We start from the raw sequence: 14,105 nt of genomic DNA, 5'->3' as shown, positions 1-14,105 counted from the left end.
GTTCTACTTGGACATATCCCAGTGAATTGCAGTTTAAAAAACACATGCTGGCACACTATTATGGATCTGACAGGCACAGAACAATCCATGTTTATAGTAGCAAATTAATTTAAAAAAGTGTCTTACAGATATATTTTAAAAATAAATGATCCTAATGTGGTATTCTTAACTATTTTTTGGACTGAGATGCCAGACAGTTCAAGTAAGAGTTTCTTTAATAGGAAAAAAGAAGAGTTCTTACACACACAGAGCCTGAATTGCACATTTATTAAGAAAAATTACTATTTAATCATTGAAAAATAACACAGTTACTTGTACATAATCCATAAAATCATACAGAGAATAAGGCTCTACACTTTCCAATCAGAATTTTTTAGTTTAAGGAAATCTGACCAAAGGACTCTAGGAGCCGTTTGTGAATTAACACGTCAGTTCATTAATATGATTAATGCCAGATTAATATCAGAAACGAACCATACACATATTGAAGCAAAACAAATATTTAAATATTTCAAAGTAAGTGAAATGTAAGCTGATTGGGGGGTGGGGAGAGAGAAGAAACAGCCCCAATGTGTTTCTATTAATAACCTTTCACCCTCTCCTTCCCTTATCTGCTTTCCTTTTCTTACCTTCCCTTTTGCTTTCATACATACAGTCTCTGTTTATATCCAGACATCTTCTGTAGTATTGCCTCACCTTTTTTTGGAACAGCTCTTAGTGACATGAACTTGTTTACAGGCACCAAGTCGCTTATATCTAACTTTCTTAGAATTCCTACATTTCCTCCTTTCAGAAAGGCTAAGCTTTCTGGGTCACTTTTATGTTACATAAGTTAAATACAACACAAAAATGTGAACAGTTATGTTCTATTCAGTGTAACGTTATCCTGCCAGGGCAATGTAATTTTCTGTAAAGCTAAATAATGGTTCAGTCCTTCTATAACACTAGAGATTTCTGAGTGGGAATTTCAAGATGACTCCACATAAACTTAACTCCCCTCACTGGAAAAGTTAAGACACCAAGCATTAAGCACTTCTGAAAATCCCAACCCTGCTGCAAGCTTCCAAATGACTTCTAAAAACTTTATTAATTTATATAATAGAAATCAAGACATTTCATACTAATCTGGAAAGCTTATTTTAATATTATGGTTGTGTTTCCAGTGTTAACTAAAACACCACACGTGCCCATATCAGATATCAGTGAAAACTTGTTTAAACACTTACTTAAGGGTTTGAAAATAAACCTTTGATCCCTGAAACAACACACCTGACAATAAAACATTTAAACTGAAAGTAAGTCATCTCAGAACATCGCCACTATCCCAAGTCCTCCTCTGATGCTTAACACCACTTAACAAGAGAAAAAAATGTGACTCTATTTAGATGCAGTAGAAAATCCCAACTATGCATGAAGAAAAACCTATTTATTTACAGTAAAAATACAGCTAAGCAATAAGAGCATTTATGCTTTTTATGTTTCCATGCTTTTCAACAGAAACATTGAGATGAAGTGATAACATTTATTTAATTTAAATGATGCTACCAGTTTGAGATCTCCTACACTTTCAAATTGGGAATTATCACTAGAACAGGTAATCTCACTCAAACTGGAAAAATAACTGGTAAGGTCTTAAGGGTCAGATCCTGCAAAGGGATGGAGGTGGGCAATGCATGCAAACACAGTTACAGAATCAGATCCTTTACCATATCAACTGAAAATCTCTTTAGTCTGCCACTGGAAGACAGAAGTGAAAGCTGGTAAAGGTAAAGGTCTTCACACCTTTCCATTTCCAGTGTGAAGTTTATTTAGCACTAAACAGATATGTTGCGTTACTGGGGACCCAACAACAGCAACAAAAATTGCACTACTCGGAACAGACATGAAGAGTATCAAGTGGTGAAAAACCAAGTATAATTCTAATATAAAATTTTACAATTTCAGTAGCATTATTCAACTTTTCTAAACAGATGAGTTTTAATTCAAATTGTACTCTAAATTTAAATATCAGTAATTTAATTTGATAAGAAGTACCTCACGGTACTGCTAACATAAGCTTTATAACCCCATTTGATACAAGTCAAATAGGCTGTCAAGAAAAAAAGCAAGCACAAGGGTGTTCATCTTATTGGTAAAAGTATCAAAACACGGAATGGGCAATGCTGCTTATTAAAGTACAATTAAGGTACATTAGCTTGTTTCTATAAAACTTAGCAGGTGATGGAAAATATGTACTAAACCTAAATTCAGTGATTTTATCTGTACTATTATGAACTTTTAAGAAGTTATGTAGCATTCAGTCTAGCTTGGTGAATAGTGGCAATGGTCCATTATCCAGTCTCTCCCTTTCCCAGCTTCTGGGTACCGGAACTGATTTGCAGGCCAAGTATTCATCATCAGAAGTGTGACTGATGAAGTACTTCATGTCACACAGTAGTGATCTATGTTCAGTTAAGAAGCTGTACTGACTGGTTATTAAAAGGCCATCACCTCTGCACAGAAAGATGGTGGCTGTTACATGAAGCTTACAGCTTAAGGAAGTTAAGCCCTTATGGCTCTGTAAAGGTTACAGACCCCTTCCCTCAGTAAGGCAAAAATAGTGCTCTGCGGAGAAATTTCCGAGTAAGATTTGAACCACATATAAAAAAATTATGATGTTTCATCCTCTTGGCCAAAAACCCCATGCTATACCAGGTAGCAACAAAGCAATGACTACAGAAGAAAAGAGGTTCACTGCGTTGTTGTCTAGTATAGGTTTTCCAGATATGTGCTTTGAGTCTTTTGTTTGGTGGTTGACAACCATGCCAATACGCTTGTCAAAACCTGGGGAAAGAAGTAAATAGAAGGTAAACATATTCACATTTTGCAGCTGTCTTGAGAGGAAACCTAACATCAAGTGTATGTTACTTCCTATAAGTGCTTAAGTTATGGCTGTTGGAATCAAATATCTATCTACTTAAAAAAAATAAAATTCTTATTTTACATGAGCATTAATACCCTAATTTTTAAAATATACATATATATATACATATATACACAAACACACACACACACACACACACACACACACACACACATATACACATAGTTCTATAATACTGTGCTAGCAACACAGGCTATTAAGGTAAACAAAACTATTCCAAGAGTTGTCATGATAAAGATGATGCCACTGAACAAACATAAATGCTTAGAAATGTGTATTCCTACCAAAAAACACCCAACACTTTCATATCTTAAAATTACTCCATATCACAGCAAATCTAACCCTGAAATTAAGCCCATTAAATAGCTTCACTTCCACAAGGGCATTACATTAAGTGGCTGTATAGCTCCCTTTCCAGTCTATGTGGCCCCTGGTCTGCCTCTGTATAAACGCTGTCTTTCCTTATCAATGCAAAGGAAAAGTTAAAGTGAGTGGGACAACATTCTCCTTATCCAATCTGTCTGCTAGGACAAATGTACATTTTAATGCTGGCTCAATACATAGTGAAGGATTTTTATTTCTGTGGAGAAGAACCAGCATCTCAAAGTAGGCCATTATACTGTTTGCCAGTACCATTCTTTGAAGTTTCTGAATATCTGTTAGTGCCCTGTATGTTCAAAGTAATGTTAAAATTCATGTTGAGCTACTCTGTTTTATTGAAGAGATGCTTAACACACCAAAAGAAAAAAAATCACACAGCTGCCTTGAAAGCAAACAGTTGAGAGTACTGCTTCTTCCCTAGCACTTAAAGAACTAAACCCAAAATGAGACGTCAACAGTAGTAGAAGCATTAACTTAAAGTTGTAATCGCTTACCTCTTACTTAACCCCCATTATAAAAGGCTAAATCCAGACATATTCCTAAACAGCCCATTGGCCCCACATTAACATTTTTTTCTGGGAGAACAGGGAATAGTCATCTCCTGCATCCATATGAAGCCACAATAAAAAAATAAAATTAAAAACCACACCACATAAGGGCTAGATTTATCTGTCCTTCATCACCTCAAGTAGTATTAAGTAATTAAGAATGGAAACTACTTGCACAATCCTATTAGGTCAGAATAAATTACCATTGCAAAACTGGGTAGCTGAAGTTTGACAGAATAATTGAAAAAGAGTGAAGTAAAGACTGTGTTTTGGCATTATAGATGCACTTTAATTGGATAGCCATTCAGAGTACTAGGAAAGGGAAAAAGTAGACAATGCTAGAATATAGCATATTCAGGTTAAGAACTATGGGGATGGAAGGGAAGCTGCTTTTACCTTCACAATAACGATTATTCTTCAAGATGTGCCAGGCACACACACACACACACTTCATTATCAAATGCACTACACATCTGCTAGAGTGCCACTGGCACAGAGTATGCACCCTGCACATCCCCAGGCTTTCAAGCCTCTCTCTCTGTTGCCAGAATTCTGGAGATGCAGGGTAGGAGGGAGCATGTAGAATGGACACGGGCACAAAACATCTCAAAGAACTACCCTGCCAAAGTCAGCACTGGGACAAGAAGTTTCAACTAAGGAATAAATGTCAAGGAAAGCCATGTAGTGAAAACTTTTTTGTTTAACCTTACAAATATCTACAACTGGGACACTGCTTTAGCCAAGTCAAATGTGCAAATATACAAAAAAAAATTTCTGTGAGCTGAACTACAGCAAGTCTTTAGATATGCTGTAATCCAGGTGGATATTAACTGACATTTCAATCTCTTTACCAAAGTAGTTTTGGTGAAGGTCTTTGTTTCATCGATGCAAAAGGGAAGCATTTTGTCAACATTTCTCTTTGCCTCTTCGGAAGTGAGCCTTAGGAAAGAGGTATAGGTAAATGGATTATTTGATTCAGATTAAAGAACTAAATGATTTCTGGCATGGCATTTATGATGAATTTAAGAAAAATCATGTAATTGTGGAAATTGTATATAGTGGCTTGTAATCCAGAAACATTTTCAGATGATGGTTTCCACCATTAAAAAAATCTGTTTTATGTAAAAGATGGAAGAGACTACAAGATACTTAAAGATTCATACAGAGAGTCCATTGGCTAAGAAGGGAAATAGGTTTAATTCACATGTGAGAACTAGGTCTTGTATTGGAAGATGGACACTGAGGAAACTTCACAAAGCAAGATGGAAGTTATTTCGGACAAAAGAATGTGCTGCCAAAATGCCTACTAGGTAAACCTTAACTGAAATGGCAGAAAGCCCTGTTATGTTTTATTGTTGTTTATGCCAACTCTGTCATCATTTGTTTACTGCTATCCAAACTAATACGTTCTTCTATTTATCAAAACAGATTCCTTTCTGGTATTATAAGTATTAGTTTGAACCTTTTTGGTTTTCAGTTCATGTTTGTCAGCAATAAAGTCTGATTCCTGAATAGCATGCTGGATCTTCACAGGAATGACACTTGGACCAGGAAAGAAAGTGCATGGGGTAGGAAGTGGAGTCCATAGCATCAACTACAACTTGCAAAAACATTCTCTCTTTTTCCCCCAGTGATGATGGCTTTGAATTACCTACTGCATTTCTCAGACAATTTAATCTACCAAACTAGAATCTAGAGTTCCAATTGATGAAAGTTTGGCAAATAAAGCTGGCTGTCAAGTAAGATTTGCATCCAAATACATGCAATTTTTTTCTGATCTTTATTCCTCAAGGTAAATTTAGTATAAGTGTGTATTCACAACTATCTCAGCCAAGGATTCTGACAAGGAATGAATAAAGAAATGTTCATGCCTTGGAATACACCCTAATAATACCCATCTACTGTCTTGGAGACAGGCAGAAAAGGAGGCAAGGACCAGCCATGACAGTGCCATATCTGAATTAACAGTCTTGGAAATTAATGAATATACTGGTTTTCACTGTGCTGTCTGATAATAGGGTCACCTTGGACAGGGTGTGTGCATGTGTGATCTCTGAAAGGATATGGCAAGGGGCCTTTTTTTGCTTTGCTTTTTTAAGCCCCGCAGACTTTTCATCTGACTTCATTAAAAAAAATCTATTTTGCCTGCTTAGGTAGGGAGATGCCTTTTTGACTGCTAAGCCCTAAGAAAGCTCTTTGAGACAGATCTCTCTACTTTCTTGTTTGAAAAGAGATTTTTACAGATGGCATCTTTCCCTTTCCTGGGCCAGAACAAACAATCCATATAAACCCCCCCCCCACCCCCACACAAGACACTGCTTAAAACCCTGAGGTTAGAATTTCCAATAGCTTTAGGTTATATAAATAACTAGTAGAGTTAAGAACTAACAAATATTAGAACTACTTACAAGTAAGGTGAATTCTGGCTGTGCAGAAAAAAAAATCCAGAATGGAGTATGGATAGCTTACTGTTGTGATGAGCAGTTAGGAGGAACAGAGGGAAGCAAGATGATCACAGCTCCATATGCCCTCAGGTGAAATAGAGGGCAGGCAGGGCATGTACTCTGTCCCAACAGTACTAAGTCTCCAGCTCAAGTGGATGAAGGATGTACAACAGCTATATACTGAAATGGATATATACACCATCCCATGAAAGAATACTATATTTCTTTCTTATCACTTTTTCCTGATCATTTCAAAAACCATTACAATTCATGTAACAAATTGAGAGTAGCCCAAGATGATTTTGAGATTCTAAAAACAAAGAAGTGGGGAACAGAAATAAGATGAAAGGTAAGATTAACTCCCTTTTTTTGGCCATCTTTTGGAAATCCATCATTGTGTTACTCCATCCATTCTTTCTCTGTTTTCATAACCAAATCTTTAGCACCTTAAGTTAAAGGCAGTTTTTAAGTTAGAAAAAAAATAATTTTCTTACCACTATACTGCATTGTAGCTCCTAAATATGAATCAACAATTGAACCCAGTAAACCAGCTGCTGCTCCAAACATAATGATTGGCCACTGTGGAGCAGATATATCCAGATCACTCACAAAAATCTGTTGTGTAATGAAGTAAGCCACTCCTACTACTGTTCCACCAAGCAAACTTGAAATAAGGCCAATTACAGTAATTCCTCCATTGGTACCTAAAAATCAAACAAAAAGTTCATATTTTTGTCGTATTTATGCTTACTGCATATAGCCTTTTACCAATTAAATATCTCAGATTTTAAAATGCTTTTCAAATCCCTTCATTTGTGTTACATGACAGTTTATATTGTAGAAGATGTCATGTAAAATGTAAACTAATAGTATTAAAAACAAAGACAGACTCAGAATGGGGCAGTTTTTCAGTCACAGGATGCTATATAACTCCATTTTATTTACAACCTATGGAAATCAGTACTTATTTTCACCAAAGTAAACTTTTTCAATATTAGCAGAATTCAATACTGTGGATCTGATTATGTAAAGGCTCTTAGAAAGAACTAGATATAGTATCAACACAAGAATATGTAAAATCAGAGGCCTCACCTATTGGTACCTTTTCCCATGTTGTTATTAATCTTGGTTCACTTTTACTCAGGACAGTGCCAATTTCTGAAGCCCACGTATCACCAGCACAGCATGCCAAAGCACCCAAAAGGGAAAGACACATCCATGATGCTGTATAGTGCTTGGAAAAATCTATTGGAATTTCACCCGGTCCATTCTCTATCATATACAGCAGTGCCAGCTCTGTAGGTACACCACCATTACAGAACACTTGCACCCAATTCCTCTGCCCACCTGGAAGAAAGATAATTTGAATATTTTCATCCCTAGGAAGTTTATATGCAGCAGCTTACATCAGACGGAGACAGCAGCAACCAAACCAATGAACACTCCTCAAGAAACAGCTACTATCTGTATTTTACTACTGAGGGCAGCGAAACTTGCACAGTGCACAGTGTTCTCTACTGTGCACAGTGTTCTCTACTGTGTACACTATGTAATGTGTACACTATGAATGTTACATTCAAAAACATCAAGCAAGACAGAACGTATTTTTCTCAGACTGTCTAACAATTAATCTTGGCATTTACCTTCCTTGTATTCTGAATCTATTTGCTTCTTTGCATTTTTTCTCCATTTAGTAAGTTTTGAAGAAGTAACAAAAAACATGAGCAAGGAAGTGAAGAAGCTGAAATTTGCAACTGTTAGGATAAACCCAACCACTAATCCTATAAAGAAAAAAAAAATCAAATTAGTTAGTTCATGCAATAATCTTCTGCAAAGCAATTAAGAATATGTTTTTATGTTCTAAAATGAACTATTAAATCTTCATAATAAACCTAAAAGATGACAACAGTGCAATTAGTCCAAGAATTACTGTGGTAATCCATGGGATACATACAGTTTTAAAATACCCCACAATCTGTATTGCTGAAAAACCACACAGCCGCCTTTGCTTTAATGTTTTCCTTTAACAAACAGTGATCTTCCACTAAGTATCTGTATAATAAAGAGTTCTGAAACAACTCTTTCTTTGCTGGAAAATAGTAAGTCACCTATGCCAGGGCCACATAAAATTCAACAATAAAAACAATACAAAAGGATATATATATATGAAAATGTCTATATAATGTCCCCCCATTGTATCTATGGGAAGCAAAGGGAGTACATCTCTGTTAAGCCTCTATGTATATATTGACATTAGGAACATCTACAGTTTGGGTTGCAACATTTTTCTTATGCTGGGGTCCTCTCTCAGGATAATCTGTAGGACTGTGCATTCCTGCTACATATAACATGTTCTAATCCAGGGCTGTCCAATTTCTGAGCAGCCAGGGGCCGCCATAGCTCATGCAAGCTACGCCACATGAGCCCACCTTGCTGTACCACACAGGTTCCTGACAAGCTGCATGAGCCCACCCCAACCACATGGATCCCCTAACACACAATGCAAACCCCCTGATCACGCAGATGTGATAAGACATACATCCTCCCCTCCCCTAAATGGCAGGCAACTCCCACACTATACCACATTGGTATAGATGTTTCAGACAGTTCCTGGGTCACACCCCCTCCCACCCAGCAGCCTGGCTACCACATGGGCTCTGTCACTCCATCATGCTCGGTGGGGTGGGGACAACAGAAGCTGGAGGAGGTATGGGGGGGGAGGGCAGGGACACTGGCTGCAACAGTGAGAAAGCAAAGTGGGGAACAGCCCCGGACCAGGAGCCCAGGGGCTATTAACCCCTCTGAGCTGGACAGCTTTGTTTTAACCCTTACTGCCACTGATCTTTTTTGTTCATCATCACTCTTGCCTTGTTTCATGTTCTTGCTGCCTTGTTTGAAATACTTCTCTTCAAGCAATTTTTCTTTGGTGTTATTTTGCACATATGTGTTTTGACTTTTCTCCTCCCTCCTGCTCCCTGGGTAGATCCAATTCATAACGCCTTACTGCTCTATTCAGTGGAAAACTGCAATTTGCTGGGAGTGGAAAACAACTAGTGGCTGACTCAGCTCAATGCCACTGATGCAGAAAAGATTGAGCTGATGACCTGCAGCTCTATGCAACCGAACCGATCCCAGAGCTGTTAACACAAAATTAACAGGAAAGGGAAGCAGATGTCTTTTAGGGGGGCACTGGTTATCTTACATATAGATAATGCACTATATTTGCAGAATGTATTGAATGGGGGTTGTCAACTGGGGGGTACTTGGGAAGGCCCTAAGGGGTACACATGGGCGGGCAGGGACATATTGCTGCCACCCACCACCCCACACTGCCGCCTCCCAGGAGTAGGGCTGGGAGGGAGAGGGCAGTGGCACCCCTTTGTGGGCCAAACAGGTGCTGCCCGGCTGGCCAGACACAAGGTGGGGAAGGGGAAGTTTGCATGCAGTGGTGGCTGCTGCCAACCCCCCCCCGCATCTGGCTGAGGACCACCCTTCCCACCCCCAACCCCTGCTCCGTGTCCAGCCGCGCGCCACCCCTCTCCCCCTGCTCCATGTCCAGTCACTGGGGGTACACTTATTTTAAAAGTTTGAAAACACCTGGTATAGAGAAACTGAGGGTCCTACTTCTCCCTCCCTTCCCAATGTCCCATCAGTCATCATTTTTGACCTCTGCCCCATGCAAATGTAAGAACCTCACCCCTAAATCTTGCATAAAATTTTGATAAACAATATTTGAAAGTATTTTGCTGTTTTCTCATCTGGTCAAGAAATGAAATTGTGAACAGGTCATCTGCTTAAATATTAAAAGGAGAACTGATTTATTACCATATTTACTCCCAAAGTACACACACCTTTCCCCCACAAAAAATTAGTTGCCCAAATGTCTTCAGTGGGAAAGCTGATTTTCTTCACTGGGACAGCAGAAGGATGGAGAGGCTGTGCTGCAATATGGCTGTTTCTTCTCTCTCAGCTAACAGTCAACAAGCATCAGGAGCAGAGTTCAGAAGCAACAACCATTTTGAAGTACAACCTCTCCATGAAAAAAAGTCAGCTCTAGGTCATGACTAGAAAAATCTTGTTTTCTACATCTTGCCTTCCAAAAAAATATGCACCTTATTGGGGGGAGGGCACATGGCATGAGGAAAAATATGGTATTTTAGGGAAGTAAGAAAGGAGGGAGGGCTGCCCGTCCTGAAACAAAGGAAACCAAGAAGATATTTGGTTTTCTACCAGAAAAACTGAAGGTCCAACAAGGGTGGACTGACTACATGTCTCAACTTGAAAGAATTTCTTTCCAGCAGCCTTATTTCATTCTGATGTCTCTGGATGGGTGAAAAAAAGACTACAACCACCAAGCCCCACAAAAGGATTCCACAGACTCAAAAGCCCAATCATATATACTACCTTGGGTTTCATGGCCAACATTGTGGCAGATTTTACACCTGTGAACAGAACTTGCATATACTATACTTAAGTATAAACAATATCAGAATGAAGTAAGTTTTAACAGCAACATTAAAATACACAATTGCTGTACCATGAACACAGTTGTTCAGATTGGAGGTGGAAGTGGGAGGCAACATTAAACAGACATGAAGCCATGCCAGGTACTGCAGGCTTGTACACATTTCCCTTAGTTCAGAACTGAGTACAAAAGTCTTAAAAGCACATAGCCAGACAAAAATTAAAACAAATACAATGGTTTGTACCATAAACATGTCACTTAATACTCCCAAAAGAAACATACCTCCCAGAGCTCCACTGTGATCAAGACTCTTTTTTTTATAACCTTGTGAAGAAATCAGTAGTGGAAACACAATTGAAAAAAGCCAGCGCCAGGGAGAAATGGGCCGTAAAGTACCTGAGAAGTTAAATAAAGTAGTTAAAATTGGCCTTATGAAAATGATTTATAAGAGAGATGCCAGACAAGAGTTTATATGCCAGTATGCATGTAAATTCTAAGTGTAACATAGATGAAACTTCCCTCACCTCCTTTACAATTCAGAAGAAAAATAACAAGGCATAAAACTAAAAACGAAGCACCTTAGGTATTTTCTTTAACACTCACATAAATTAATGCAAAGATAAAGTATGCCATTAATAAAAACTTTACTTACTAGAAATGATAGAAACTGATAGAAAAAACAGACAGGATTATGCAGTAATTGAAAGGAAATTATAAGCAATGAAATGTAAAATCCAAAACATAAGATACATTAGAGCCTATCATTTAATTTTGGTTAAATGGACAAGTGCAGTTTTACAGTTAATACATACCACACTGATGTATGTTAAGGTCTCTTTCTTTCCTAACTCTAAAACATCAATTTAGACAATAAAAGTATTATTTCTTTTATGCCAGTGATTGTCAACTTTTTTTGGACTGAGGCACCCCTCATTGGAATCAAGGCACCTCTCATTGGACCCAACACACCCCTTCATAACTTTTGTGAATTGAGTGACATCCAATTTGAAAAGCTAGATTGTATATTACAGCAATGACCTCCTTGCAGAAGGGTCAGGCAGTGGGATTGGGAGATCATCCAAGCGGGGACAAGCCAGAGCCTGTGCTTATCTGCTTTGTTTATCTGCTCATTTCCTTATACTTCAGGGCACTCTTCAAAGGATCTGGCAACCCCCTAGTTGAGAATCACCGGTTTTATGTGAAGAGCTGGCAGGACTACATTTGAATAAATACATAATGCAGAGAGATCTTTTTTCTTAACAGGTTTCGTAGTAACTATATGAACAAGTTTTAACAGTTATGCTGTTTAATGCATTTTTTATGCTAAGATCCAATAGAGAAGAAATATTAAAGGGGAAAGAAGACAACCTTTCCAGAATCTTTTCAGGGTCCTGTGTAGATGGCACTTTCTGCTATGTACCACATTACCATTTTTCGTATGGCAGAACAACAATAATTAAATAATTTATTAGAAATTCCATATTGCCTCCAAAACCCCCCGTCAACAGCAAAGGTTTTAGGAAAGATCATACTATTTTACTGAAGGACTTTTTAGTGTCTAATAGCAAAACCTGTTTATTAGTCCACATATTCTGAATTACCCGTATAATATCTAATGTTCTCACCAGATTGACTTTTACATACAGTTTGATCACTATCACTATGTATTTACATAGGAAGGGGTGCTTCTATTTCAGAAAGATTCTGAAAGTATTTGTGTGTTTATATTAAAAAATGAGATCAGCCTTTAGCAGCTACGTAACAGCTCATCTTTTTGTGGTTTCTGCACTACTAGCATATCCACTTTTTTACTGTATCAATAATATTGATTAAACTGTTTAACTGCAGTGACAGCTGATGTCATCTTAGCGAACTCATTGGGTCCTTCTGTCTCTGTGCCAATTCATTCATCTCTAGGACTTGCTATTCCTAGATTGAACGATGCTAATTGTTTCTCATTTTACAGCAGGGTGAGCGTGTCAAAGATACAGTCCATAGTTTTTCCCAATGACTCCTTATACTTATACGCAGAGGTTTAAAACCTCTTGATTTCTTCAGCAGTCTTCTTCATTAAACATTTTACTTTTGTGGTATTGATTGGACTTGACTCTTTTCCTTCTTTTTTTTTTAATAGACAAAAATGTAGTTAATATTATCTATTACCTTGTTACAGCTACATTACCTTGTTGTTAAGCCAGCCAATAGGGCCTATTTTCTCACTCAGTGGCCATGTCTACACACTGCCATACAGCAATGATGCTACAGCACCATGCTTTATTTAGTACTTCCTTTTGGAAATACTAAAGCACACTGCAATACAGGCAGTTACTGAGTGGCACCCCTATGCAGGGGGGGTCTGCTAACCTGGGGCAAGGGCTGCCCACTCAGCCTGGGCGCAGGTTCAGTCCCCCCATGGGACACAGCTGCTGCCTGCCTCGGGCAGGGGTTGGATGAAGTGACTCGAGGCAGGGCGGCCATCGTAGAGGACATTCCGGTTTTCTATCTTCTATTGGTACAAAACCCGACGCCTTTGCACCCTCTAATTTTCTCTTGAAAGAGAACCCGTTTTTCTCTTAAAGAGAAAAACAGAAGACGTAAAGGTTTTGTATCAAGAGAGGCCAGAGGACAACCGGACTGTCCTCTGTGATGGCAGCCCTACTCCTCAGGGATCCCATAATTTCCATGCCTCGGGCTCCGGGGCAGGGGGTGAGGGAGGGGGGAAGGGGATGCTGGGGGCGCTGCGGGCCAGCCCTCACCGTAGTAGGTGCTGGCCGTGATGGAGATGATCCAGAAAGCCAGGGAGATGCAGATGAGCAGGCTCAGGATGACCATGTTGGTCATCATCCTGATGTAGTCCTTCAGGAAGTCGTCCCGCTGGTAGGTCATGGGCGCTCACGCGGCGATCGTCTGCTAGGGCAAAGCGCACGAGTCAGGCCTAGGGTCGCGGCCCCGCTGCAAGTGCCGAGCCAGCGGCCCAATCCCCCAGCCCCAGCCGCCGGTCCCGCACGCACCATGGCCCCGCCGGGCCGACCGCCCCGCCCCGCGCCGCCCCGCGCCCCCGCCTCCCCGCGCATGCGCCAGCCGGGGGAAGCCCGCCCCAACTCCCGCGCCGCGCCGCGTTAAGCGTGCAGTCCCGTCCCTGATGCGGCCGCCTGTGAGGTGCCGCCTCCCGGGCCCCAGCAGCGGCGGGGGGAGGCCTGCCAGAGGCAGCAGGCAGTTCCCCCACCCTCTCTGGTCTGCGCTGCCAGTGTGGGCCCCCCGCCCAGAGCCCTGCACCCAGCCTCGGGCCTCCACAGTGCGCCAAGGGCGCAGAGCTGGAGCCAGCACTAAGCTTCCCCTCCTGA

The 14,105-nt window shown here is 39.9% G+C and overlaps 1 protein-coding gene across 1 annotated transcript; it reads right to left on the bottom strand.

The window, feature by feature from the left end:
- Positions 1-248: 248 nt before the first annotated feature.
- Positions 249-13,813, bottom strand: FAABTP (fatty acid amide binding transmembrane protein). The gene is made up of 7 exons (XM_090042541.1): positions 13,773-13,813; positions 13,518-13,668; positions 11,044-11,157; positions 7,940-8,077; positions 7,389-7,643; positions 6,791-7,000; positions 249-2,823 (listed from the first exon to the last, which is right to left on the bottom strand). Exons 2-7 carry the CDS (start codon positions 13,645-13,647, stop codon positions 2,660-2,662), a joined length of 1,011 nt encoding a protein of 336 aa, XP_089898667.1. The 5' UTR covers positions 13,648-13,668; positions 13,773-13,813; the 3' UTR covers positions 249-2,659.
- Positions 13,814-14,105: the final 292 nt, after the last annotated feature.

This window comes from Crocodylus siamensis, chromosome 4, assembly GCF_052110815.1.
Source record: "Crocodylus siamensis isolate JL-2025a chromosome 4, ASM5211081v1, whole genome shotgun sequence".
Classification (NCBI taxonomy): domain Eukaryota; kingdom Metazoa; phylum Chordata; order Crocodylia; family Crocodylidae; genus Crocodylus; species Crocodylus siamensis.
This window is presented reverse-complemented; position numbering and strand designations above follow the sequence as displayed.